The sequence below is a fragment of the Echiichthys vipera genome (assembly GCF_963691815.1).
Source record: "Echiichthys vipera genome assembly, chromosome: 7".
Lineage (NCBI taxonomy): Eukaryota > Metazoa > Chordata > Actinopteri > Perciformes > Trachinidae > Echiichthys > Echiichthys vipera.
The window spans coordinates 29,329,795-29,354,794 of record NC_139832.1 but is presented as its reverse complement, the minus strand read 5'-3'; the positions used below and the strand labels follow the sequence as shown (position 1 = coordinate 29,354,794).

At 41.4% G+C, this 25,000-nt stretch overlaps 1 protein-coding gene across 1 annotated transcript in view; it reads right to left on the bottom strand.

Annotated features, from left to right (window-relative positions):
• Positions 1–5,929: 5,929 nt before the first annotated feature.
• Positions 5,930–25,000, bottom strand: part of calb2a (calbindin 2a) — a 30,624-nt gene continuing 11,553 nt past the window's right edge. The window contains exons 5-11 of the mRNA XM_083916220.1: positions 22,166–22,222; positions 18,415–18,492; positions 17,102–17,157; positions 16,914–16,953; positions 16,663–16,716; positions 8,304–8,375; positions 5,930–6,647 (exon numbers count right to left, since the gene is read on the bottom strand). Of these exons, the coding sequence (XP_083772346.1) occupies positions 6,531–6,647; positions 8,304–8,375; positions 16,663–16,716; positions 16,914–16,953; positions 17,102–17,157; positions 18,415–18,492; positions 22,166–22,222 (474 nt within the window). The 3' untranslated portion in view covers positions 5,930–6,530. The remainder of the gene's footprint in view (positions 6,648–8,303; positions 8,376–16,662; positions 16,717–16,913; positions 16,954–17,101; positions 17,158–18,414; positions 18,493–22,165; positions 22,223–25,000) is intronic.

Below are 25,000 nucleotides of genomic sequence, written 5' to 3'. Positions count from 1 at the left end.
TAACACCCAGATTCCTTACTGTGGTTCTTGAGGACAACACAACATCATCCAGAGTTACAATATCTTTAGCTATTGAACTGTCATGAACGGTACAGGTAATAACAGAGAGGAACGGGACCCAAATGCAGACACTGGAACAGAGTACGGTTGTAAACAAATATTTAATGAACAGAAGAAAACAAGAGTGTCCAGTAACAGAGGGGAAACGGTGTAGGGTCCAGGCATAGGGTACAAAACAAAAGATGACGAGATTGTCAAGGGTAGACACAAACGGGTGACAGACGAACACTCGGGGATGCAGACGAGGGAATGGGAGCTCAGGAAACTACAACGAAAAGAAACAATTAGTCACAAACAAACACAGAGCGAAAATGCAAGCATAAGTAAACGGGAGCCAACCAACGAGATACGGTACCACGTAAATGAGGAAATGTTCACATCCGGCTCTTTATACTGCAGGAGGTGATTAGTGGAATCAGCAACAGCTGGGCAGAACCACGCCTTCCAGCTCCAGACAGACAAACACAGAGAGGGAAGACACATGCAGGGAAAAACAGACAGAGAGAGACAAACACAAGCACAAAAGGATGGAGGGCAGGCCTGACAGGACAGGGATCCTGACAATAACTTCAGTTTTATCTGAGTTTAACATCAGAAAATTGCAGGTCATCCATCTTTTTATTTCCTTATAGTATTTCCTATGGGAACATATATAAGGTGAATAGAATCGGTCCACCTTATGATGGGCAGCACAGTCGTGTGGTGGTGAACTGGTTAGAATCCCTTCTGTGCACCTTCTGCACCTTCTGTGCACCCAAGACATGCATGTGTTAGGTTGGTTGATTGTTGACTCTAAATTGCCCATAGGTTATTTAGAGTCATCAACCCCCCCCCCTCCCCCATGACATGCGGTTGAAGATGAATGAATGATGAATGAAGAATCAGTCCAAGGACAGAACCCTGTGGGACTCCGTGGGAGACTTTAGTGTGCATAGAGGATTTGTCATCAACATGTAAAAATGAAGATCTAGCTGACAAATACGACTAAAACCAGGTTAACGCGGTTCCTTTAATGTAAATTAGATGCTCCAGTCTCTGTAGCAGGATGCGATGGTCAATAGTGTCGACAGTCGCACTATGATCTAGTAAAACAAGTACAGAGACAAGTCTTTTGTCTGAAGTTATTAGAAGATCATTAGTAATTTTTACTTGTGCTGTCTCAGTGTCATGATTCGCTCTAAATCCTGACTGGAAGTCCTCAAATAACTCATTATTATGTAAAAAGTAACACAGATGATTGGCGACTAATTTCTCAAGGATTTTAGAGAGAAAAGGAAGGTTAAATATAGGTCTCTATATTTGGCTAGAACTTCTGGATCAAGACCGGGCTTTTTAAGAAAAGGTTTAATTATAGCTACTTTAAAAGACTGTGGTACATAACCTGCTGATGAAGACATATTAATTATATCTAATACAGGAGTGCTAACTAAAGGTATCACTTCTTTAAGTAACCATTTGGAATAGAGCGTAGGGGACAAGAAGAAGGCTTTGATGCCGAAATATTAGAGGTTACCGTAATTTCCGGACTATAAGCCGCTACTTTTTTCCCTTGTTCTGGTCCCTGCGGCGTATACAACGGTGCGGCTTTTTTACGGCTTACGGTAACCAGGGGCGCGCACTACCGAGGATGCGCGAGACCGAGGCAGACATCTGGCGCCAGCGAACGAGAGCAAAACAAAGAGTAGGAGAGCGTCAGCGACAGTTTGCGCGAAGGAAGTGTTCATGCAAACACCCTCAACATGGAAAACAAACGGAGAAGTGCATATGATGCTGCTTTTAAGTTAAAGGCAATCGATCTGGCTGTCAAAGAAGGAAATGGAGCTGCTGCACGTACCCTTGACATCAATGAATGGCTGGTTATTTTGATAACGTAAACGGCCGCGGGACTGCACTTTTACTGCCGTGTTACAGGCGAGCACTTTGTATTACTTTGCACCGTTGTATTATTTGTACTCTGCACGAATGCTGTTCGCCATGTCAGAGATGTGAAAGTTTGATTGAATGATTGAAAGATTTATTGTTAATAAATGGGACGCTTTGCGTTCCCAAACAGTCATCTCTGTCCCGACAATCCCCTCCGTGGTAGCAGGAACCCCTATATACTACGGTAATTACACATCAAAACCTCTGCGGTTTATAGTCGGTGCGGCTAATATATGGAGCAATCTGTATTTTCCCCTAAATTTAGCTGGTGCGGCTTATAGTCAGGTGCGCTTTATAGTCCGGAAATTACGGTAAATTGTTAAAGTCAACCGTAGAAAAGCAGTCCAAGAATATACATCATATGGGTTTGAAGAAAAATTGGTGCCAAGCGACTTGATTTTGTCTCTAATACTTATAATTTTGTCATTAAAGTAGGTCATGAAGTCGTTACTACTGAGGGTTATAGGAATACATGGCTCAATAGAGCTGTGGCTCTCTGTCAGCCTGGCTACAGTGCTGAAAAGAAATCTAGGATTGTTCTTATTCTCCTCTATTAAATATGAATAAAAGGCTGCTCTGGCATTACGGAGGGCCTTCCTATATGTTTTTTGACTTTCTTGCCAAACTAAGTGAAATTCCTCCAATTTAGTGGAACGCCATTTACTTTTGCGACACTTGTTTTAATTCAGGGGGTTTGTCAGTTATAACATGAAGCTAACTTCCTCTGTTTCAATATCTTCTTTTTTAAAGGAGCAACAGAGCCGAGTGTTGTTCTTAGTGAGCCTGCAACACTGTCAACGAGGTGATTAATTTCAGAGAAACTAACGTTAGTGCAGGAATCTTGAATATTAGGATAAGGCATTAGATTAAATGCAGATGGAATCGATTCCTTAAATCTAGTTACAGCACTATCAGATAAACATCGAGTGTAGAAAGGTTTGCCCAGAGGTGAGTAGTCCTGTAATATGAATTCAAAAGATATTAAATAATGGTCTGATAAAATAAGATTCTGTGGAAAGCCTATTAAGACATTGATTTCCACACCATAAGCCAAAACAAGGTTGAGGGTGTGATTAAAACAGTGAGTAGGTTTATGTACACTCTAACTAAAACCAATCGAATCTAGTAGAGAGATAAACGCAATACTAAGGCTATTATTAACAACGTCCACATAAATATTAAAATCTCCTACAATGATTACTTTATCAGATTTAAGGACTAAATTTGACAGAAACTCTGAGAATTCAGACAGAAATTCAGAGTACGGACCAGGAGCACGGTGCACTATAACAAGTATAATTGGCTGCACAGTTTTCCAGGTGGAATGTGAAAGATAGAGAGAAAGATAGAGATAGAGAACAAGACTTTCAAATAAATACTTGGATCTCCACACCAGTTAGTTGGACCAGTCCCAGCCTGGTCAGATGCGTACATGAACTGATGAAGCCTCTTGGATGAGAGGTGAAACGTCTTCCTAGACAAACAACCAGTCCAGTTGTTTTTTGACTGAAATTGCTTTGAGGATAACGATGACCTGGACGAATGAGAACATTCACAGGCTTTTCAAATGAATTATAATTTAGTTTAGGTTTAGGGTTGATTATTTGGCCTGAGTCATAAATAGCTGCAACGCCTCCTCCTTGACCACTGCCTCAAGGAATTTGAGTATTAATATGACTGGGAGGAGTGGGTTTAGGCTAATATATTCTTCATGACACAGCCAGGTTTCAGTCAGACAGAGTAGATCAATATGGTTATCTGATATAAGATAATTTACTAATAGAGCTTTAGCTGGCACAGATCACATTTTATTTTATTTTTGTTGCATTATCGCAGATTTGATGTTGATTTGTATCAAGTTTTTCTGTGTAGCTCCTCTTCTGTTAATTTTTGATTTAATGAATGTAGATGACTGTGAGGCACTAAGCGTTTGTATAGGATACTGAGCTGGAAAGTGATCCACCACTGATATATCGTATATATATAAGCACATAAACACATTTGAGAGGGACAAATGTGCTGCTATTAGCTTTCATCAGGGATGCAGGGGCCTACGTTGGTTGAAGACTTTTTCAAAAAGCAGCTGCAGGTGTGTGCTGGGACAGGCTGTGGTATGTGGCAACTGGGGTGATTGTACAAATGTAATGAATTAATTTTTGTGCAGGTTAATGGATGCTGAAAATTGTTTTTTTTCCATGCGTTGTAAAATGCTCACCTCTCCTCGGAGGTATACATCAGCCAGATGGACATATCTCCCTCCCCCCAACGTCAACAATCAACATGAATATCCCTTTTTGGTAAGGGGAAGTAGTTTCAGTGCATAAATATTCAGTAACAGAAATTCAAAGGTTTTTTAATTTCAAAATTCAATGACACAGATTTATTTCCATATACATTGTTTTTTAACTTTGTATTCTGTTATTGTCATATTGTTATAAACCAGCCTGCTCAACTAGCCTTCTGTACTACAATCCAAGGCGTTGCTGCTACGGTATTACTTGCTTATATGGTTAGCTTAGCTTAGGTGGCTAATGTTGGCATAAATAAAGGCTATATATTGCTGTAATACTGACATTGTTTAGGCAGTTGGCTTTTGTACTTTTCCACTTTTCCAATGTCACTTGTTTCCACTGGGTTAGCCTGATACTTTCTCGCTTTAAATGACATGAAATAGGCAAGTACTTTTATCAGCTAAATTCTTATTGCAATTTAAGTGGTATGCACATTTTCCTTGAGCAGCTACATGTCATATAAAGATTGAAATGCTACTGATTAATTGATGGGGGTTGCACCAGCTCCACATTGAGATGGGAGCTTGTGTGCTTGCTGTATTATTCAACTCTCTTTAAAAGCATGTCAAATCAATTACAGGGTTTTTTGAGAAATATCATGTCCTGTCTAACGATGTCAGGAGGAACATTTGAGCTCAGGAGCAGGGAGTAACTCCAACCCTGAATTCAACGGGAAAGGATAGAGGCTTCCAGTGCACCACTGGAAATTCAGACACATGTTTTGGGTTATCTGTCTAGATGATTGTTAAGGTTAGGTTTTGCAGATACCTGTTTGCACTTGTATGCAATGTGTTCTGCATTTATGTTTCTATTGATGTTTAAAGCGTTGGGTGGTGTCAGATTATCCCTCTTTAACATTGATTTATTTTTATTCATCAGTTTTGAAAACCAGACCTCTGTTAGTTTTAAAGTTTTTTTCATTTTGCATTTGAATGTTATTTAAATACATTTCCATATACAGAGCTATTTATGCTCAAGTAGATGATTAAATATTTTAAAACAGATGCTCTGTAACTTAATTCACTGCCAGGGACACACACAGGGAAAACACAGGCAAGGCCTTGCTCTGCTGACTCAGAAATATGATGCCACTTATTTCTTCAGTCTTTTTCAGTATGCAACTGGGAGAAAAACATCATGCTGCAAATAAAGCTGTCTGAGTCAGTGCCATAGTGAGACAGGCATTTGTTCATGTTTCATCTTCATTTTAATGCATACTGAGCATACATTTCCAGTTGACGTTGCTAGTTTTAAGTCACTCAGCATAGATAATTAACATCGATGCCAGTTTTTTTGTTTATTCTATTCTTTCTTTACTACCGCTTTAAATTCAGCAACACCTTGCTCTTGTTGTGACTGCGTCCGTCATTAATACTTTTCATGCTTATGCTAGTGTACTGAAGGTGACGGAGCAGTTTAAGTAGGGACCATTATAGAATTATTAAGTTGGTAGGCAGAGTTTAGCACAACACAAAGTTATCAGAAGACATAACCACTACAGGCAGTTACTCTTTAACACACAAAATCAAAACTGATTTTATCATAAGACATTTTTATTAATATTTTCAATTGACAGTATCAGCCAAAAACATTGCAAATGAAATCATAACATGGCAATGAAACAAGTGGGCTTCAGGACAAACAGAGGTGGAAAAATCAATACCAGTTCCATCACAGACTATAAATTAGATTAGTTCAAACACAGCTGTCTGCAGTTTTGTCTGACTATATATTGTATCTAATGCAAAGTTGAAAGAGCAACATAATGAAAGGGTCAATAAAGCCAGGGTCAGGGTTGAGGGTTATCAACGGGTCAAAAGGTCCTTTCTGTGGAAAAATGGGTTTGAGATTTTGGTCAGGAGTTGCAAGTCAGGCACAGCATGGATGGCAGGGGCATTTATGAGGCCCAAAATGGTAAAGGACATAGGGGAGAGGAAGTGTTGAGAAGGAACTACTGGAGAGGTTTCAGAAAGGTCACAGTTAGGGCTGAGAGGTCAGGTGGCAGAAAAATTAGGGTTTTAGAAGGAAGAGCTATTGCGTGCTGACAGTGCATTTATTTGTTTGAATGTTTGTTTGTTGTTTGTTTGTTTATTTGTTTGAATCTTGGAACTTTAGGAGGGGTTGGGTAAATGACAGGGGGTGTCTGGCACATGCACCTGGTATATGTTTCCAGGCAGCTGGATATGGGTGGGGTTCAGGAGAGCAGGACGGGGCAGGCAGCGAAAATGATGATACACAACAAGAGAGCAGGAAAAGTCACACAATTGGCTCCCTGCAAAGGACAATTTCCAGCTCGCCACGGTAGAGCTTCCCTCCATCAGACAGGGTCATGATGCTCTGCTTGTAGCCTGTCAGGTTCTTCACGTCCATCTCCTGAACAAGAGAAAGGAAATTATGATAGAGTCAACTAGTGACGCTAATCAAGATAAAGATTCCAATGTTTTATTTGGAGCTTAAGATATTAGCTGCATCTGTCAAGCTGTTATTACACAACTTATATGCAGTTTACATTGATACCAGGGGAATATTTACCACTTGAAATAAGTTATTTCTGAAACAATGGGTGCTTGATTTCAGACTGACAACTGTGGCTTGTAGATGTTATCAGCTTTAGAAACATGATTGCAGTCGTTTTAAAATTAAATCCATGTAAAAGGTTCTTACATATTCACTTGTTGGCTACATATAATATAATATTAAAAAAATAGAGAGATTGATATTACTACCAAACCCCCACCACAGTGACTTCCTGGTTGATCCAATAAGGAAGTGCCAAAACTGCAGTTCTACGAGTGTCCACTAGGGGCAGGGCCATGACAGCACAGAGGTGGGTGAATCTTTTTGTACCAGGCTAGTTTTTATTTTATTTGAGGTTAAAGTTTATGAATAATTAGGGGTGTTTTTGGTAAGAGGAAATAAGGAGTCAAAGTCTAACAAAATGGCAACTCCCTTAGGTGAGGACGATTGGATCAAGTTGAGGGAACGGACCTCAACGGGTATGCTACCTCCATTTCTAATACAGCCTGTGATTGCTACATGTTGGAGGCAAAAAGTCAGCATCCTCAGCGCTTAATGAACCACATATATGTACTGTGGAAGATGTGTTTAATAAGCAGCATTGTCATTGTAATATGCCATGAGTGTAGAGCTTGTGAGCCCAAGTATTTTAGTGCAGTATTGTAAATACAAAAATGGAATTAAAATGTTATTTAACTTTTTCATGTATTTATTTTTTATATTAATACCTTTGAAATCGTCTTTGCTAAAGACACACTTCCCACCATTAGGAGTCTTTTATATACTTTATTTGTCAGCTGATTTGCTGCGAGATGTTTGCATGTGCGGTTACGCTTTGTGTGTATGTGTGTGTATGTGTGTGATAAAAGAGGTCACTGCTAGATTGCAGCAGAAAGGAGACAAGACGAGATGGGAGGACAAACGAACGCAGACAACTTTGGACATGTACTATTGTTTTGGAGGATCCATTCAAAAACAACCCAGACTGAACTGAAGCAACACAATGGAGCTCGCTGCTCAGTTTTCCTCGTTTTATACCTCTTCTGCTCACTCTAGGTTAAGACTAGTGATAAGAGCCTTAGCTTTAAACCCCTAGACCAAACTAGGCCTGATTTGGTGTGAATACTGCCTAGACACATAAATGCACTTTAAACTCATACTAAGATTGTTCCCCTGGTTTGACAATCTTTTAGTCAGAGCTTGCTTCAATATATACATCCTAAATAAAACAGTTAATAAGCTTGAATTATTTGGTGGTATCAAAAAAGCTGTCAATCAGAACTTTTGCGGCACTACGAACCAGACCGAACCTATCAACATAAAAAGATATGTTTAAATGCCTGTGCATTTCTGTTTTGTGTTTTCTGTTCTGATACATGGTAATAATGCACAGGGAGTAAACAGATCAGTCATTCTGGAGATAAATGGTATTAGGTGGCAAAAGTCCCAAGCCAGGTCTAAGCTCACAAAAGTACATGGTGCATACACTATGCCAATGGGCAACACCATCACCTTCTTGTTTGTCTGGTAAAGGTCTCTTAGCAGGGCATCCAACTCCTGCTCATCAATGTAGCCATTCCCATCCTGAAAGAAGTTGACAGAAACACACCACAAATGTTATTTTCAGCTTCGGCATTTAGAAAGGACTGAAGGAAAGACAGATCTGGAGACAACAAGCAGGCTTCAAAACTTAATGTATGCATTTATTGTTTATTCACAACAAATAAAAGTATGATCATAAGACACAATGAAGATATGTGAAATGGGACACCCTGGTAAGCGACCTAACACACTGTCCCTACAGTAATATTTAAAACCTACAAAATACCCTAACTGCCCTATTCTTACTACCAAATGGTTCCAAGATATTTATTAAATAGATAAGATAGATAGAAGTCCACAGTTGGTTTGGGTATCCAAGCTTGAACATGTTTTAGTAGTATTTGCTGTCTCAGGCTCTTTCTGAAAGCAGACACAGAGAAAAGATATTATAAAGTGTTAGCTACCTTATTGTCATGGCTCGGGCTGCCCCGATTTATCCGGGGACGCATATTTGTGTTCACCCTGCTCTTTTCTGAGTTTCTTTACTTTCAGTGTGGAGAGTGCCAGGAGGCGGGGCTGATCCACTCAGGCAAGCGCAACGAGGCACTCCTGGTTCCCATCTCCACTTAATCACCTGCTCCATAAGAAGCCAGCTCTGACTCCAATCCTGTGCCAGATAATTCCGTCTCATCGGTAGAGCTTGTCGCCAGCGTTCTCAGCATCTTGGTAACTCGTTAACATTTGAAGATTATTCTGGCACTAACTCTGTTTTTGTCCTCCTCGTCAGCTCGGTGCCTCGCCGCCCTGCCTGCCTAGCGCCCGCCTCCAGACTCCAGCCGCCTGCCTACACGGACACCTTGTGTTAATCCCTTTTGGACACTTAATTTTTGGACTTTGTTAATAAACTCCTGTGTTAATTCACTCAGTCTCCCGCTTTTGGGTCCTACTCCTTGACGATCCGTAACGGAATTATCTGGCCAAAAATGGACCCAGAGGAGACTGAGGCATGAGGCACGCCCTCACAAACCAGGGCACCCTGGTGGGACAACACCACGCTGAGGCAGGTTCTGGAGCAAGTCCGGGATCTCCCCGCCAACGTCCACTAGCTCAGTGGGCGGATTGATCCGCTCGCGGACCGGCTCATTTCCCCAGCTCCCGCCACAGAGTCACCGCCTGCAGCTCCGCCTGCAGCTCTGCCAGCAGCGGGTCAACCAGACGCGTCTACACCTCCGCCACGAGAGCCGTACATCCCTATCCCCGCCAGATACCCAGGTGACTTAGGGACATGTGCGCTTTTCCTACATCAGTGCTCTTTGGTTTTTAATCAGCAGCTGAATACTTATTCCAGGTCTCAATCTAAAGTTGCCTTTGTTATGAGTCTGCTGTCCGGGCAAGCTGCGGCTTGGGCTTTGGCGGTCTCGAGTAAGCGACCCGATTTGTGCACAGACTATAGGCGTTTTTTCGACGAGATGAAGAGGGTTTTTGACCATCCCGTTAAAGGGAGAGAGGCTGAGGGACAGCTACTGAATTTAAAACAGGAGGGGCAATCAGTCGCCCAGTATGCTGTTACCTTCCAGATTTTGGCTGTGGAAAGCGGTTAGGACGAGTCTAAAAGTGTTTTTAGAAGGTTTGTCAGGGGATATAAAGGACTAGCAGTGGGGGACCAGACCTCGTCGTTGAGGGAATTGATGGAATTGGCCACCCGTCTAGATAACCGGATGAGAGAGAGGCGTAGGGAAAGGACGGGCAGGCAGAGGTTCCGCTCCTTCTCCCACGTGCCGGTCTACTCCGCCACCGCCTTTCCTTAGTCCTGCCCTACCGGAGACTTTCCCCGAGGAGCCTGCCCCGGCATCTCCTGAGGAGCCCATGCAGCTGGGGCGATGCCCGGAGGTGCCAAAAGACTGGGCTTGTCAGTGAAAAGGGGGGAACTGATGAGCTGATCCGCCTCCTCCTCCTCCCCCCGGGTCCAGGTTAAAGGTATGTTACACCAGTCACAACGGACAATTCCAGTCCAGATAGTGGGGCAGACGACAACTTCATTGACTCTAGCCTGGTGGAGCGACACGGCCTCCTGGTGACCGAACTCGAAGGCCCAAAAGAGGTTTTAGCCCTAGATAGCCGACGATTGAACGTCGTCACCCACAGAGCTGAACCACTTAAGCTTACTTTGTCGGGCAACCACCAAGAATACATTGAACTATATGTAATCACATCTCCCTTGACCCCCATAGTCCTCGGGTTGCCCTGGTTAAAGAAACATAACCCCCACATAGATTGGACGACGGCCATCATTCGGAGCTGGAGCAACCTCTGCCACGCACGGCCAGAGGAGCTCGACCTGACTAACGTCCCCAGTGAGTACCATGACTTGCGTGAAGTTTTTAGTAAAGACCGGGCCCTCTCACTTTCGCCACACAGGCCTTACGACTGCGCCATAGACCTACTCCCAGGCTCCACTTGACCAGAAGACTCTACAACCTCAGCAAACCGGGAAAAGGCGCCATGGAAACCTACATCAACAACCCTGGCGGCAGGTCTCATCCGCCCATCCTCATCCCCGGTGGGAGCCGTTTTTTTCTTCGTGGAGAAAAAGGACAACACCCTGCGCCCCTGCATCGATTACACAGGTTTGATTGACAAAACTGTAAAAAACAAATACCCTCCCCCTCTCATTGACTCTGCCTTCTTCTCAAAACTGGACTTAAGGAACGCATACCACTTCATCCGAATTAAAGAGGGGGACGAGTGGAAAACGGCGTTTAACACTCATTTGGGACACTTCGAGTACTTGGTAATGCCTTTTCGGTTAACTAATGTGCCTGCTGTCTTCCAGGCCCTGGTAAATGATGTGCTAAGGGATTTACTGAACAGGGTGGTTTTTGTGTACAAGGTCGACATTTTAATTTTCTCCCGGACTTTTGACGAACATGTAAGCCATGTAAGAGAGGTACTGAGAAGGCTGATGGAAAACCGACTCTTTGTTAAAGCAGAAAAATGTGAATTTCATGTCACGACAGTCCCTTTCTTAGGTTACATAGTGGGGAAGGGGCAGCTTAGACCAGACCCGACCAAGGTGGAGACGGTGGCGAATTGGCCCGTCCCGTCCTGAACAGCTGCAGAGGTTCCTGGGTTTCGCCAACTACTACAGGAGGTTCATCAGGAACTATAGCCGCAAAGTCGCCCCGCTCACTCAGCTAACCTCACTAACACAACCCTATGAGTGGTCACCCGCTGCTCAAACTTCGTTCCATGATTTAAAAAACATGTTTACTAATGCTCCTGTGTTGGTTCACCCAGATCCGGACCTTCAGTTTGTGGTGGAGGTGGATGCCTCTGATTCAGGGGTAGGGGCCGTCCTCTCCCAGTGCTCGCCAGCGGACCAGAAGCTGCACCCTTGTGCATTCTTCTCTCGTCGCCTCACCCCCGCAGAGAGGAATTACGACGTGGGGAACCGAGAGTTGCTGGCGGTGGTCCTGGCTCTACAGGAGTGGCGGCACTGGTTGGAGGGAGCGGTCCACCCGTTCATCGTCTGGTCCGACCACAAGAACCTGTCCTACCTTCGCTCGGCACGCAGGCTGAACTCCCGTTGGGCTCGCTGGGCACTCTTCCTCGGCCGCTTTAATTTCGAGCTCACCAACAGACCGGGCTCGAAAAACCTAAAGCCCGACGCCCACTTATTCCATACAAGTGGACCTCTGCAGACCAAACTGAAGCTCCCACATTTAATTAAACTTTACAGCCATTTAAACTACAATAATATGTAGCTGCCAATTACACATGATTTTTCTAGTTTTCAATGAAAAAAAGATCTGCATTCCTTCCTAAACAATGTTCACCAGCTGTATTTAGATCCTTTGCTTCCTGGTTTTTGTATCCTGCTCTGCTGCTCGACATCATTCAATATTTGATGGCAGCCATCATGAATGCACTGGCCAACTGGCAATTCCTGAATGCTGATTTAAAAAGACTTCCCATCCACAACTCTGTAAAGGGGGTTAGCTGTAAAGTCAATATGGAGTCACTTAGCTAATTAATGAGTTATGTCTCACAGTAGTGTTTAGAGTTTGTGGCCAAAAAATAAGTCCAAATTGTTGGAAATGTTCCCTTGGCAAGTGGAACAAAGCCATGTCCCGTTCATCTAGGCTCGGTCTCAAGATGACTTCAGAGCTGAGAGGTTTGCCAATCTTATTTTATAGTTTGGGATATGCTCTTTGATGTTTACAAAGGTAGACTGGAGTGTCCTAAATGTTGTGAATAAAGTGAGAATTCTATTTATTTTCACTTTACTAAGTACTAGTAAGGAGGAACAACCTGTGACTGAAATTGGAAAGCAGAGCAACATCAGCTTTCAGTTGATGGTCTGTCAAAAACGATATTCTGTTGTTCTGGTGTCGGATTAATTGGAGTTCCCGACTGGGAAAAGTCACATGAACACGCCTCAAGTCAGAACAACAGCTCCGAAAGTCGAGGACAATTTTGGTACACAAGTTGCAGAGTTGGTGTCATATCATGCAATGTTGGGTTGATGGCAGGCGTGTCGCTAGCTAGTGAAAACATCTGGGACTGTAGCCCAGAAGTCATAGTACTTTTCAGACGGGGATTTGGGGGTTTCTCCCCCGAGAAATGAATGATGAACATGCAATTGTGAAGTAGTTTGAGAAGGAAAAGAAAGACCAATGGTTGTGTGTGAGAAAGTACACAACATACACCAGCATCCAGAATGACACATTAGCCTACAGTCTCAGAAACACTGTCATGCACCGATCTGATGTCAAGTGGACCGGGCTGAATCCACTGCAGGTCTGAAACTGTCTCAGAGTATCTGACCGGCAAGTCCCTTGTCAGTGTGGACCATAGACTGTATAAAGGTGTGGACAAAATTTTGCAGTTTTCTGTGGCTGCTGGTAATGTAACCACATAAAAGTCTACTGTTCTGGGCTAATTTCACCATCATTATGTTTTTTTTAAAATTATTATTTGTCCAGGGCTATTCCCAAGAGATCTCGGGCTATAGCACGTGCCTGGTTGATGGTAATAAACTTTTTAACAAACAATGTAACATGTTATTGTAACAGTTAGTTGCTGTCCATGTAGAGTGACAAAGGGTAGTTAAAACAGTTATTTATAAGTATTAACCCGGATAACAAGTCAGGTAAAACAATAAAACACTGGTGGTTTTAGGACATGTACTGCAGCAGCAAATCTGACAAAAAAACTCATAGTAATAAAAATATGAAGCTTCACATTGGAAATAAATACTGGGAACAGCCAAAGATGTCGCTTAAAGGCTCTGAGCAATAAAATACAGCTCATGAACTCCGAAGTTGGAAGAATGACTTCCCGACTGGGACCATCCAATGAGCATGTGAATGCTCCATAAGTTGCCTGCCATCGTACATTTCAGACATTTTCAAGGTCTTGAACAGTTTGGGGCTGTGGCACTGTGAGCCATGTTAGAATTCAGCTGACCGGCCACACTCTGCCCTGCCTACAATCTCTCCGCACCAGTGACAGCAGCTTGCTGTGTTTCAGCTGCAGGGGCTGAGCTCATGACAAAATGATGAAACTAATTACACCCATAAATGGTAGTGCTCCATTCACAGAGATGGTCTACATGAATGGAACATAGTGGCTCATCTATAATTGAACACTGAACCCTATCCTCTGCAAGGGAGCTAGAAAGAGTGTTTGCCTTTGGTCCAACCCGAGACATGAACATGCATATAACCGACCATCCACTGCAACATGAACTTACTGGAGATTTTCTGGAGCTTTCAGCCATATTGCATGGCCTTCATTGGCAGATGAAAATAGACATTGGACCCTATGTTCCCCAGTCTGTTACTTTTTTCCAAAATCAGCACCAATCTCCCCGGCAAATAGGTCTATGTAGACCCTAGCCCTACCCCCTAACCCTGACCCTAACGGTAACCCAGTGGCAGTTGCTCTAAGACTGCAAGGGAAGCTCGACTTATCACAGGTCACCTTCCTTCTCATTCATCCACACAGCTCCACAGCGCTTTACACAGTCGGACGCTCAGCTTCTTCTGACTTCAATGGGGAAGTGTAGAGCGGGTTGTTCCACTGCAGCCAAACTAGACGATCATTGGATAAATGCTGGGATTTGTCCGGCCCATCGGACGCTGAGCGTCTCTGAGGGTCTATGGGACAGTGGGCTGGCCCGAACTCTCGGCTTCTGCATGATCATTGGATGAGCTGTCTGAGGCGGAATCCTTTTTTGATTGACTGCTAAATGAGCGAATCAGCGATCTTGAAGAATAAACATCCAACGGAGCATTTTCCTTTTTTTTTCCTTCCATTGTTCTGAACTGACTACATCTACTGCTACATCAAGCTGTGTTGTTTATTTCCACAAAAAATGGAGTCAGGCTTTTTACACTGTACCTAGATTATGGGTGGTCCCTCAGGCTGATAAAAACAAACAAGATATCATAAGCAAGAAAAATGACCTAGCAGATGTATGACTCTCCCCTGTAAATCTGCTCTATTCCCGTCTGTCTTGAAACATATCACTTCCTGTATTCCCTCCTCACCAACCTACTGCTAATGTGGAAAATGTGGCCATTAACTGAACCACTGTTCTGCTAACCCTAACCCTGAGCTGTTCACAAAGGGACAGGTGTGCCAAGCCTAACTCATTTCCCTAGGTAGTTTGGGAGTGATTATAACAAGAGGGAAAATCTGAAACAGACTGAGACTAAGACTTTTTAAAGACCTTCTCAAATATTTTAAGACCTCATCACCACTGACACTGTGATCAGCAACATATCGTGCACAGTTGTAGTTTGCAGTTAAATCTATAGAGCACAACCATACAACAGAACTGATAAACTGGAAGGAACAAAGCTCGATAGAATAAATTAAACCAAAGGTAACGTTTATTCAAATGTACCTTAGGTCAAAACCAGTACTGTACTTACGTACAATTGTGAGGTAAGCCTGTAAATGTTCTCATTTGTCCAGGTTATCGTTATCCCCAAAGGAATTTCAGTCAAAAGCAACTGGACTTGGTTATTTGTCTAGGAAGACGTTTCACCTCTCATCCAAGAGGCTTCATCAGTTCATGTACGCATCTGACCAGTCCCAGTCTGGTCAGTTGCGTACATGAACTGAGACCTGTTAGAAGAGGTGGTCTCGGTTCGCTTCCAAACGAACTCTGGTGCGGTTCGTTTGTGGTGAGAATGTGATCGGACCTGGGTCCTCACTAACTGCAGAAAGCCCTGCACATTTTTGGACCAACCCAGCTCCTGTAGGCAACTACATGATTTACGTAATTATTAAAGTTGTACTCCGTAAGATTTTCTTTTATTTAATTGTCTTTTGAGTTATTTTCTATCAAAGAGTTAGTTACAACAATGGTGATTGATCATATGACCCACTAATGAAAGCGCTTCTACTTGCCTTATTTTCGAGTATTCCAATATCCGAGTCTGTTGCGACATTCGCAGGCTAGATGTTACAAGGCCGCCATGTTAGTGACGCAGCATAAGTCTACGCGGGCAAACCTGGAGAAGTAATGTAATAATGGCGGACCAACGCCAAAATCAACCCCCGCAGTTGTCTCTCCATTGTGACATCAATTGTGGTGGGTGCGTTGTCTGCTGTGCTCTGTTTACATTCTCAGCGTTCTGACCATTCGGAGAGCGGTTCAGGATCTATGTTACCGCGTCCCCCTCAGACACATCTGACCAATGAGTCAAGTGCTTTGTTTTCCCAAACCTTTATTGAGCCGAAGTGAAGCTACATTTCGGTTCACTTCAGCTCGTCATTAACTGATTCAGACCAGATCAAATGAATAGGTGTGAAAGCGAACCAAAAAATAATAATAATAATAATTAAATTTTCGCATCTGGTGCACTGCAGGGAAGTGGACTATAAACAGCCAGTGCCCTTATTTGTTTAAAAATAACAATATTTGATAACAACCTAAGTCTAAACCACAATCTTTCCTTAAACCCAGCCAAGTAGTTTTGGTCCCTAAACCTAAATGTTTCTAGTGTGTGTCATGCAGTATGTGTGATCTGTGGTACTCGAGGAGGGTGTAGTTGATGCTTACAAAATAACTTTTGTCAACTGTTTTTTTATTAAATATGAATGATGAAGTGGTCAAGCATTGTTGAGCATTGTAGTAATACAAATTTAGCTCAGAATACTTGGACAGAGTTTCTCCATTTTCCCCGCAGATGAATGAAACGGTCTATACCAATTTGCTAGTCGAGGAGAAGCTAACACAGGAGTGGTGCTTGACTTCCGATGTGCAAAGTACTCAACAATCCTACCATTACCACCTTGAAAAAATGTCACCTACCTTGTCATAGAATGTGAAGATGGCATTGAACTGCTCAGTGGTCAACTTGACACCCTATAAAAACAAGGTTTGACTTTGATTATCAGACTACGAATCGCCAAATAGCAGATGTCACGGTAAGACAAAACTCAACCCAGTCCAAAATAAATTGCACCTATACTATAGTACGTATTTCAGTGACATTACTTGTATATAATCTAGCCGTTTTGTTTTGCATGAATATTTCTTTCTGAACCATGTTTGTTCAATACCTGGAATTTGAGTAAGAAATTCTCCTGAACGGGAAGAAGCCTGCAGGAGAGAAGGACTTCATTAGCAAGCACAATAGTAAGTAGCAACTATAGTTACTATTCCGATTCTTTGACGGTGAATGAACATCAGCTGGCAATGTGTTTCATCATTTATAAAGTGAACAGAAGCAAGTCAAATTGCAGATTACCTGGCCATCTCTGACAGGCCCAGCTTCCCATCTCCATTCAGATCAAACATCCTGAGCTACAAAGAGGAAGCAGAACAGAGATAGGAAAGGACAGAGGAGAGGGACTGAAAGCAGGTTTTGTATAGGTATACGCTGTCAAGATGAAGGCAAATATGGTCCCACAAATTCAACTGATTCCACACATTTATACAGTTTCTAACTTTATTATACATCCACAACAGCTTTCCATAATTCCAAATCTTTAACAGAGGCCCAGTAAAAAGGGACTGCTATGCTTTTTTTAAAAAAGAATATTAACCTAAAGGTTTTGTCTTTTAAATGAAGTTGGGAGGAAATAAGACAAGTTGGGGGATTCAATTTTCTTAAATATTACATTTTCCTTAAAGAAAAGCTTAATGTGGACTTTTACTATGAATGTTTTACATTTTACAGGCTACTTCTCTTACACAAACTGCCTGTCTTAATGCATGCCTGTCAATTAAAATGACTCATTATTTACCCTTGCTGCAGGTTCTAATTTTCACTAGAATCCTATTGGCATAGGATATTCCTAGCGTAGTGTAAGAACTAGCCTGATTTCACTACAGCAGTAGGAATAGCTTATTCATTATTATTTGTTAAATCTTGCTTTATTCCCTTGAGCTTTGGTATGTGTGGCATAAAGAAAAAGTAATGACCAAGTGTATTGTGCCGTGTAAATTGATTCAGAAAATCAGGTCAGGTCAGCTCTGGAGCTTCCAGGAAGAAGCAGATGTTAGAACATCTGTACTGTACGCACAACCTGCAGGACATTATGGGTCATGACCACCAATGCGATAGGCCTCTGAGGTCCTCTAGGCCAGATGGACACCAGACATATACCTGTCATAACGACTGCATATGGCTCACAGTGAGCAATTCATAGTTACTTTTTTCTACTTTGAGAGAGGTGTTTTGTTTTTTTTAAATTGATGATACTGAAAGCATTCTCTGAGCTGAGAGAGAACCTTGTTTACTGCACTGTAGTGTAGTGTCGTCTTGCAGCAGGGAACACTACTTTTAGATTGGGACATAAAATCTGTGTATTGTTTGTGAAAAAAAATATTTTGTTCCTGATACTGAGAATAAAGTTTAGCCCAACAGAATAGTGATGACTGACCACTCACACTGTGCATCTCGGAACACGTGTGTGTGTGTGTGTGTGTGTGTGTGTGTGTGTGTGTGTGTGTGTGTGTGTGTGTGTGTGTGTGTGTGTGTGTGTGTGTGTGTGTGTGTGTGTGTGTGTGTGTGTGTGTGTGTGTGTGTGTGTGTGTGTGTGTGTGTGTGTGTCTTACTATGGTCTTTGTGTACTCCTGGAGCTTCTGGTCATCGTAGTGTCTGTTAGCCTTCTCCAGCAGGTCTGACAGAAAGCCCTGAGGACAGAGACACATGCGATAAAAACAGTATGGCATTATACAAGTTCCACAGTTTTTACCAGTGGAAAAACAACAGTATAGCACCGAAAGAGCATTATTTAATCCAATATCTTGCAAACTTGAAATACTGCACTGTTAGTTTTTTCAGTTTTGGGGATTTTTATATTTTCAGATTAGTCACTGAAGGAAGAAAAGGAACAAGTGAAGGAGGAAAAATATAAAGGAAAGGTAGAGTAGAGGAAAAAGAATTAGGGTTTTATCCCTCTGCGAACCATCACATTCACATCCAAACTTTCTAAACTATATGTGGAAAAGACTTTGAATTAATTTAATAAAAAGGTATTAAGCGGTGCTTTAAGTGGGCTGCTTTATACTTCTACTTCACTACATTTATTTGGTAACTTTACTTAAATATTCTGATTGATAATAATAGTAATATATATCATATATTGTTGTAGATTGAGCTACACAGCAGTATATACAATAACACCTTATATCCGCTGCAACGTGACATTTGCATGAATCTATCAATTATAATCTAATGATATAATATTCTAAAATGGGCCATTCTGTATAAATAGTGATTTTACGTTTTGTACTTTTAAGTAAATTTTGATGCTAATAGTTTTGTACTTTTACTCGAAGGCATGATTTTATTCTACAGTGTAGTATTACTATTTTTACTGAAGTAAAGAGACTGAGTAAATCACCACTCCACCACTCTGGACATTTGAATAATTGAATGTGAAAAGCAGCATTATCTTTTAGTATTTTTATTCACTGTAGAAATTCAGAATGTAATACATAATGATTTGCCGATATCAACCGCCTGATACACATGCCAACAGGTGAAAAAGGGGAGTACAGGCACTTAAAGCACTGGTATTAAGTGTATTTTTTGGGTAAAACATGGATTTTATGCATGCATACAATGACAATCAGCATTTCAGAAAACTTTAAGGACATCAAAATTCTGAAAAAGTATATTTTTCTGGCTTGGTCAAGATGTGTTCTGTAACAAATTTGGTGATGACTGAGAAAAAACTGACATAAAGTTAAAAAAAAGGACATGCCAAATTTAAAGTTCTATGTTGTAGCACCACCATCTGGCCAAATCGTACCAAATTTGACAAAAAGCTAATTATCATCGGCACAGAGGCATAATAAAAGAAAGAAGGAAAGGAGGAGAGTAATAAGAAAGAACATAAAGACAGAAACATGAAAAAAGATGGTATAGTGTGGTGAAATTATATCAATCATATTTTATGAGTTGCAGTAAAGAGTAAAAATAGCCATACAGTAAATGTATTGCAGTAATTATCTCAATCTGTTCTTACATCATTTTTACAGTACTTCAGTACGATATTTTTGTACATGAAGTCACATGTCTGCTGTCTGTGATCTCATCTGCATATTTCCGAAGCTTTCAATGAGCCACACCTGAGGATCTCATCTGCACCTGGTCAGCTGGAAGACATGGGATCCCATAACAACCCAAGCAGCCTAATGTATAAAGACGCGTAATCACTGACCTCAGTAACGTTCAACTCCCTAGTGTTGAAGTGAATAACATTTGTGCAATCTGAAAAGCTTTTTCCATCTGAATCCTCACCTGAAAAAAGCACTCATGGTCATTTGGGGATTTCCTGTGGAGCAGACCCTTTACTCTCCTCTGTCAATGCTGCTGCCTGGCTTTACTGAGTGACATTTGACATTTTGAAATGTTGATTATCCGTGGAAGGTCTTTTTTTTTTAGCTAATATGTCACTTGATAACCCTAAAAGCATACAGCTTAAGCCATATTCAGCATATCCCTTTCTTATCTTTACTTCTTGGCCATGTAAGTTGATAGTTGTATAGCACGATTCATACACATCTGAAGTACTTCACAAGTTAGTGGAATCCTATACAAATAAAAATAACACGTTATAAGAATACATAAAAATAAAAGATTAAAAAGGAAGAGTGCATAAAAACAAAGTGCATTCGATCAGTTAACAAAAAGCGTCAGAGAACATTTTTTTTCATGCAAAGTTATACACTTAGATGCACTATCCTTTGTGTAACAGGGAACCCAGGTCTGTTAACAGAGTTTGGGAAGTAGTAAGGCCAGCAGTCAATGGGCTCCAATCACTCCAGTGTGTATTTTGGAAGAAACAGGCCTTTGTGGAGTTCTGTTTTTTTTTCTTTTCGGAAAAGGACTGTCGGACTAATGGGAATTCAATTCAATGGGATACTATTGGGGTTTGAGAATAATGGGCCATCGGACCAATGAGCAGTCCCCAGTACAATCAAGAAGTTATAGTTGTAGTTCTGACAGTAAGAATTACCAGTCCCGGATTGAACGTATGGGCAATCTGGGCATCTGGGCACCCAGGGGAGCCTGAGTGCAAAGGGCCCTCTGTGGGTTTTTTTTTCGCTTTTAGCCCTCCAAAAGAACTCAATTTTTTTTCTTTCTAAAATAACTCCAACCACCTCAGTTTGCGGTTCTGCCCTTTGCCATTGTATTTTAGCCCTCTAGGCTTATCGTAGACAGTTGAAAAAAAACAAATAGATGGAACCAGCCGCTCGTTACAATAGTTAGAGAACAGGCACTAGAATTTTCTGGAAATGTTTCTGATGTTTATTTGTTGTCTTATTGTGGGTTAGCTGTCATATCTGTACTCTAAACGTGAAGCTAGTGCCAACAAGCAATAGCTTAGCATTAGCTTCACTGGCAGGGAGACTGGAAAAGGGGGAGCTAGCCTTGCTCTGTCCAAAGGTAATGAAATCCACCTCTAAATTTAACCAATTATCACATTTAGATTGTGTAATACGTATAAAAACAGAGATGCATAAATGAGAAGTTGTGGTTTTACAGGAAGTTGCATGCTAGGTAATATTTTGTGGAGATAAGCAGCAAGGCACAGGGAATTCCTCATGTCATTGTTAGTAGGCATCTAGCGGAGATGCTGGTAGGTATCCCCCCCCCCCCCCCCCCCCTGCTTCCAGTCTTTATGCCAAGCTAAGCTTAATATCTGCTGGCACTATCTCTTTATTTAGCATACAAGCATGAGAGTGGCATACATTTTTCAATCTAGCACTTGGCAACAAAGTGTAAAAGCACATTCCCAACCCGACTAGTTATTTCCATAACTATTCCTTTTAGCAAGCAGATTCAGAATCGATAGGCTATGATAATAAGGAAGTCACTGATCATAACATAAAGAATGAAGAGGATAAGTTTTGTGTCTTTCTTTCCTTTCTTTTTAATGATGCAAAACAATACAACAATTAGGAGGTGATCAATTGAAAAATATTCTCAAACTTAATTAAAGGGAAACACAAAAACACAACTATTACAATTAAATGAATACATGTAAATATGTAAATAAAATGTTAATGATTACAGGAAAAGACAGGTAAAGTGATTTAAAGTGCTACTTCAGTTGTGACTTGCTACTTTTGTCTGATAATTGTTGTTTAGGGTGGGTACTCTGCTGTTAAGCATGTGAATGTGCATTTGAACACGTGTGGGGGAGGGGAAGAAAGAAAAAAGACATAAAAAAAAGAATAATTATGACCAAGTAGGCAGATTAATATATAACATAATAAATGATGCTAGGTTTTGGGATGCAAATGTAGAAACGAAGATATGTTTTATCATTGAGAATCATACATTACAACATACCTTCAATTCATTTGCTTCAATGTAACCACTGCGATCTGTGTCATATCGCCGCCATGCCTACAAGAAATCCACACAACACAAGAAATATTGGAATGAAAGCAGTTTTCAGCACTGATGCATAAAGCACAAAGACACTATTCTCCAGAGTTATTTACATCCCCGAGACATAATTCCTTTCTGCCCAAACCCCAGGTTGCATTTTAACCACACTAAGAGTTTGATTTCTCTCTGATGCACAGCAGAAATCGTTCCGGAGGGGACGACCATGAAAGCCTGGACCATCACTGTAATCACACTGTGTTCAATACAATCCCATTTGCCCGCATACAGAGCAGAGGGCAACCAAAGACAGAGAGAGAAACGAAGGAGGGAGAGAAAGTCATTTAATAAATGTTTTAATCTAGCAGCTGTCCCCGTCCAAAGAAGGGCTCCTTATCAAAGATGGATGGCCTTCCCCCTTCTCCTTCTCCTCCTCCTCTGCTCCTCCTCTGGGCTCTGCAAAGAGGAGCTACAGTGGTGTTATCCATTATATATGACTCTGAAAATAGAGCATTCTGCTTCCTCATTCTAACCCTTTAAAAACCTCTCTGCCCACTTCCTCCTCCCTGCACCCTTCAACAAAGACTGATTAATCCTCTTCTCTTGTTTTATGCTCTCAAACTCTGGCTCTCAACTTCCTATCGACATTTCATTAATGTCCTCTCTGTTCCTGCTTTCTCTTGTTTGCCCTTTGTATCCTTCTCTCTCCACACCTTCTCTTTCATTTGTCCTCTTTCTCTCGTTTCATTATTCCTGTTCAATATGACACAGGAGACAAGGGCAGCCTCTTTCCCACATGTAATTGGTTTCTAATAGGCTCCATTCTTTCATTGCAGCAGATCTAACATGAAATCTGTTATTTTCTTCTACTCTAAAAGATATTTCGGAATGAATTATTTCCTTTTCCTAGTACATTTCAACACAGATCAGGCTTTTGGTTATTCCAACAATTATTCATAATCCATTATTCACTGCAAAGCTTAAGTTGTTTATACTGTACTTTGAACTTTTCATAAATAAATGGTTTCTTAAACACACAGTTTGGCTGTAATACAGTAGCAGAACAGAACCATCATTCTCATTTTCTGTGAAATTTTGCTTGTCACATATGGTTAACTTTATGTGTAGTAGCTAATGTCTGATTGCTTGTTAGCTCAACGGAGTTTTGTTGGTAACACAACTAACTGACACAGATGTTATACTTGCTATGAAAAAATGTTAAACACTGTACAGACCACTTGAGAATGTTTCACTGGTCTAGTTTCCCGAGGTGGTCATTGTTTTCTACCATTAATTTATAAATTGTCTTTTGCTTCATGTATGCTAGTTGTTTTTTTCTGTTCCTGACTAGCCTCAGTAAAACTGGCTCAAAATGTGTAAATCTTCTCATCAAATATTCAGCTCTGATTGGTTGTGTGATAAACTGTTTTTGTATGACCTGATTAACGTGGTCTGAGAAACCCACTTTGGAATACAGCGGAAGTAGTGCTGCTCATCTGGTTGTTTTAGATGCGGAAATTGAACTTTTTTAGCTTCGTGTTCCACTGAGCAGCTTTCATAGGAATGATCTGGGCCCTGCCGCGAATGCTGTATCTAGTTCTCTGAATAAATCTATACCAAGCCCCCAGTGACTTCCTGGTTGATCCAATATGGAAGTGCCAAAAACTGCAGTTCTCCAAGTGTCCACTAGGAATTTGCACAATAGAGCAGTTTCTCATTGACTCCCATGTTAAACAGGCCGTTTTCACAGCGTCATTAAACCTATTTAAGGCCTGGTACAAAAAACATTCTAGTCTGTATGTTTAGGTCATATCTCCATGACAACACTGAGGGTTGTGAATTTTTTTTGTACCAGGCTAGTTTTTATTTCAATGTATGCTTCATGTTAGCTCTGTTATGTTAATTAAATAGCCCCGCTTGCACTATGACTTGCAATACAGCTTACTATTGATGGAACATATACAAGATGATAATCTGGAGCATGTCCATATTTCATACAATCTATGATATATACATATACAGTTATATACATGTATATAGAGTATATATACAGGTGTGTGTGTGTGTGTGTGTGTGTGTGTGTGTGTGTGTGTGTGTGTGTGTGTGTGTGTGTGTGTGTGTGTGTGTGTGTGTGTGTGTGTGTGTGTGTGTGTGTGTGTGTGTGTGTGTGTGTGTGTGTGCGTGCATGTATTTGTAGGGTGTCAGAATGGGTGTTGACTTGGATCGCTTCACAACGTCCCAACAGAAGAATGTTGGGTTGTGTTTTTTTGCCTTCGATGACGTGTTTCCAAGTGACTATCATTTTGAGAAATCGGAATACAGAGGAATGATTTGAGAGATAAAGAATTTGTTAGTGCAGATGCAGGTGCAGGTGGAACTGTGAACCACAGGAAAGGTCAGTCATTCTTTATTTCTTTTTTGAGGCTACTCAGCCACAGCCAGCATCGTACACACCACTATTATTTATGTCCTAGCACCACCTTCCTGTTGACTTCCCACGTGTTGATAGACACAAGCTTTGATTGGTGGTAGACCAACGTGTAGTCTATCATGTTGCCAAGCCACATCAATATTTTAAGACTCTATAATCCCTCAATCTGGCACAGTGACCATCGTTACTTGTGTCATGATACATGGCACTGCCGAAATCTACCGGCATTTGGCATGTGGGCAGTTGCTAATCTCAAGCACTTTTCAGAACCACACTGTACTTTCAGATCTGGGAGTTGTGAATATCAGTTCCTTTTCAAACCTTTGTGACCTATTGTTATCCATAACAACCCATAGCTTCTCTGC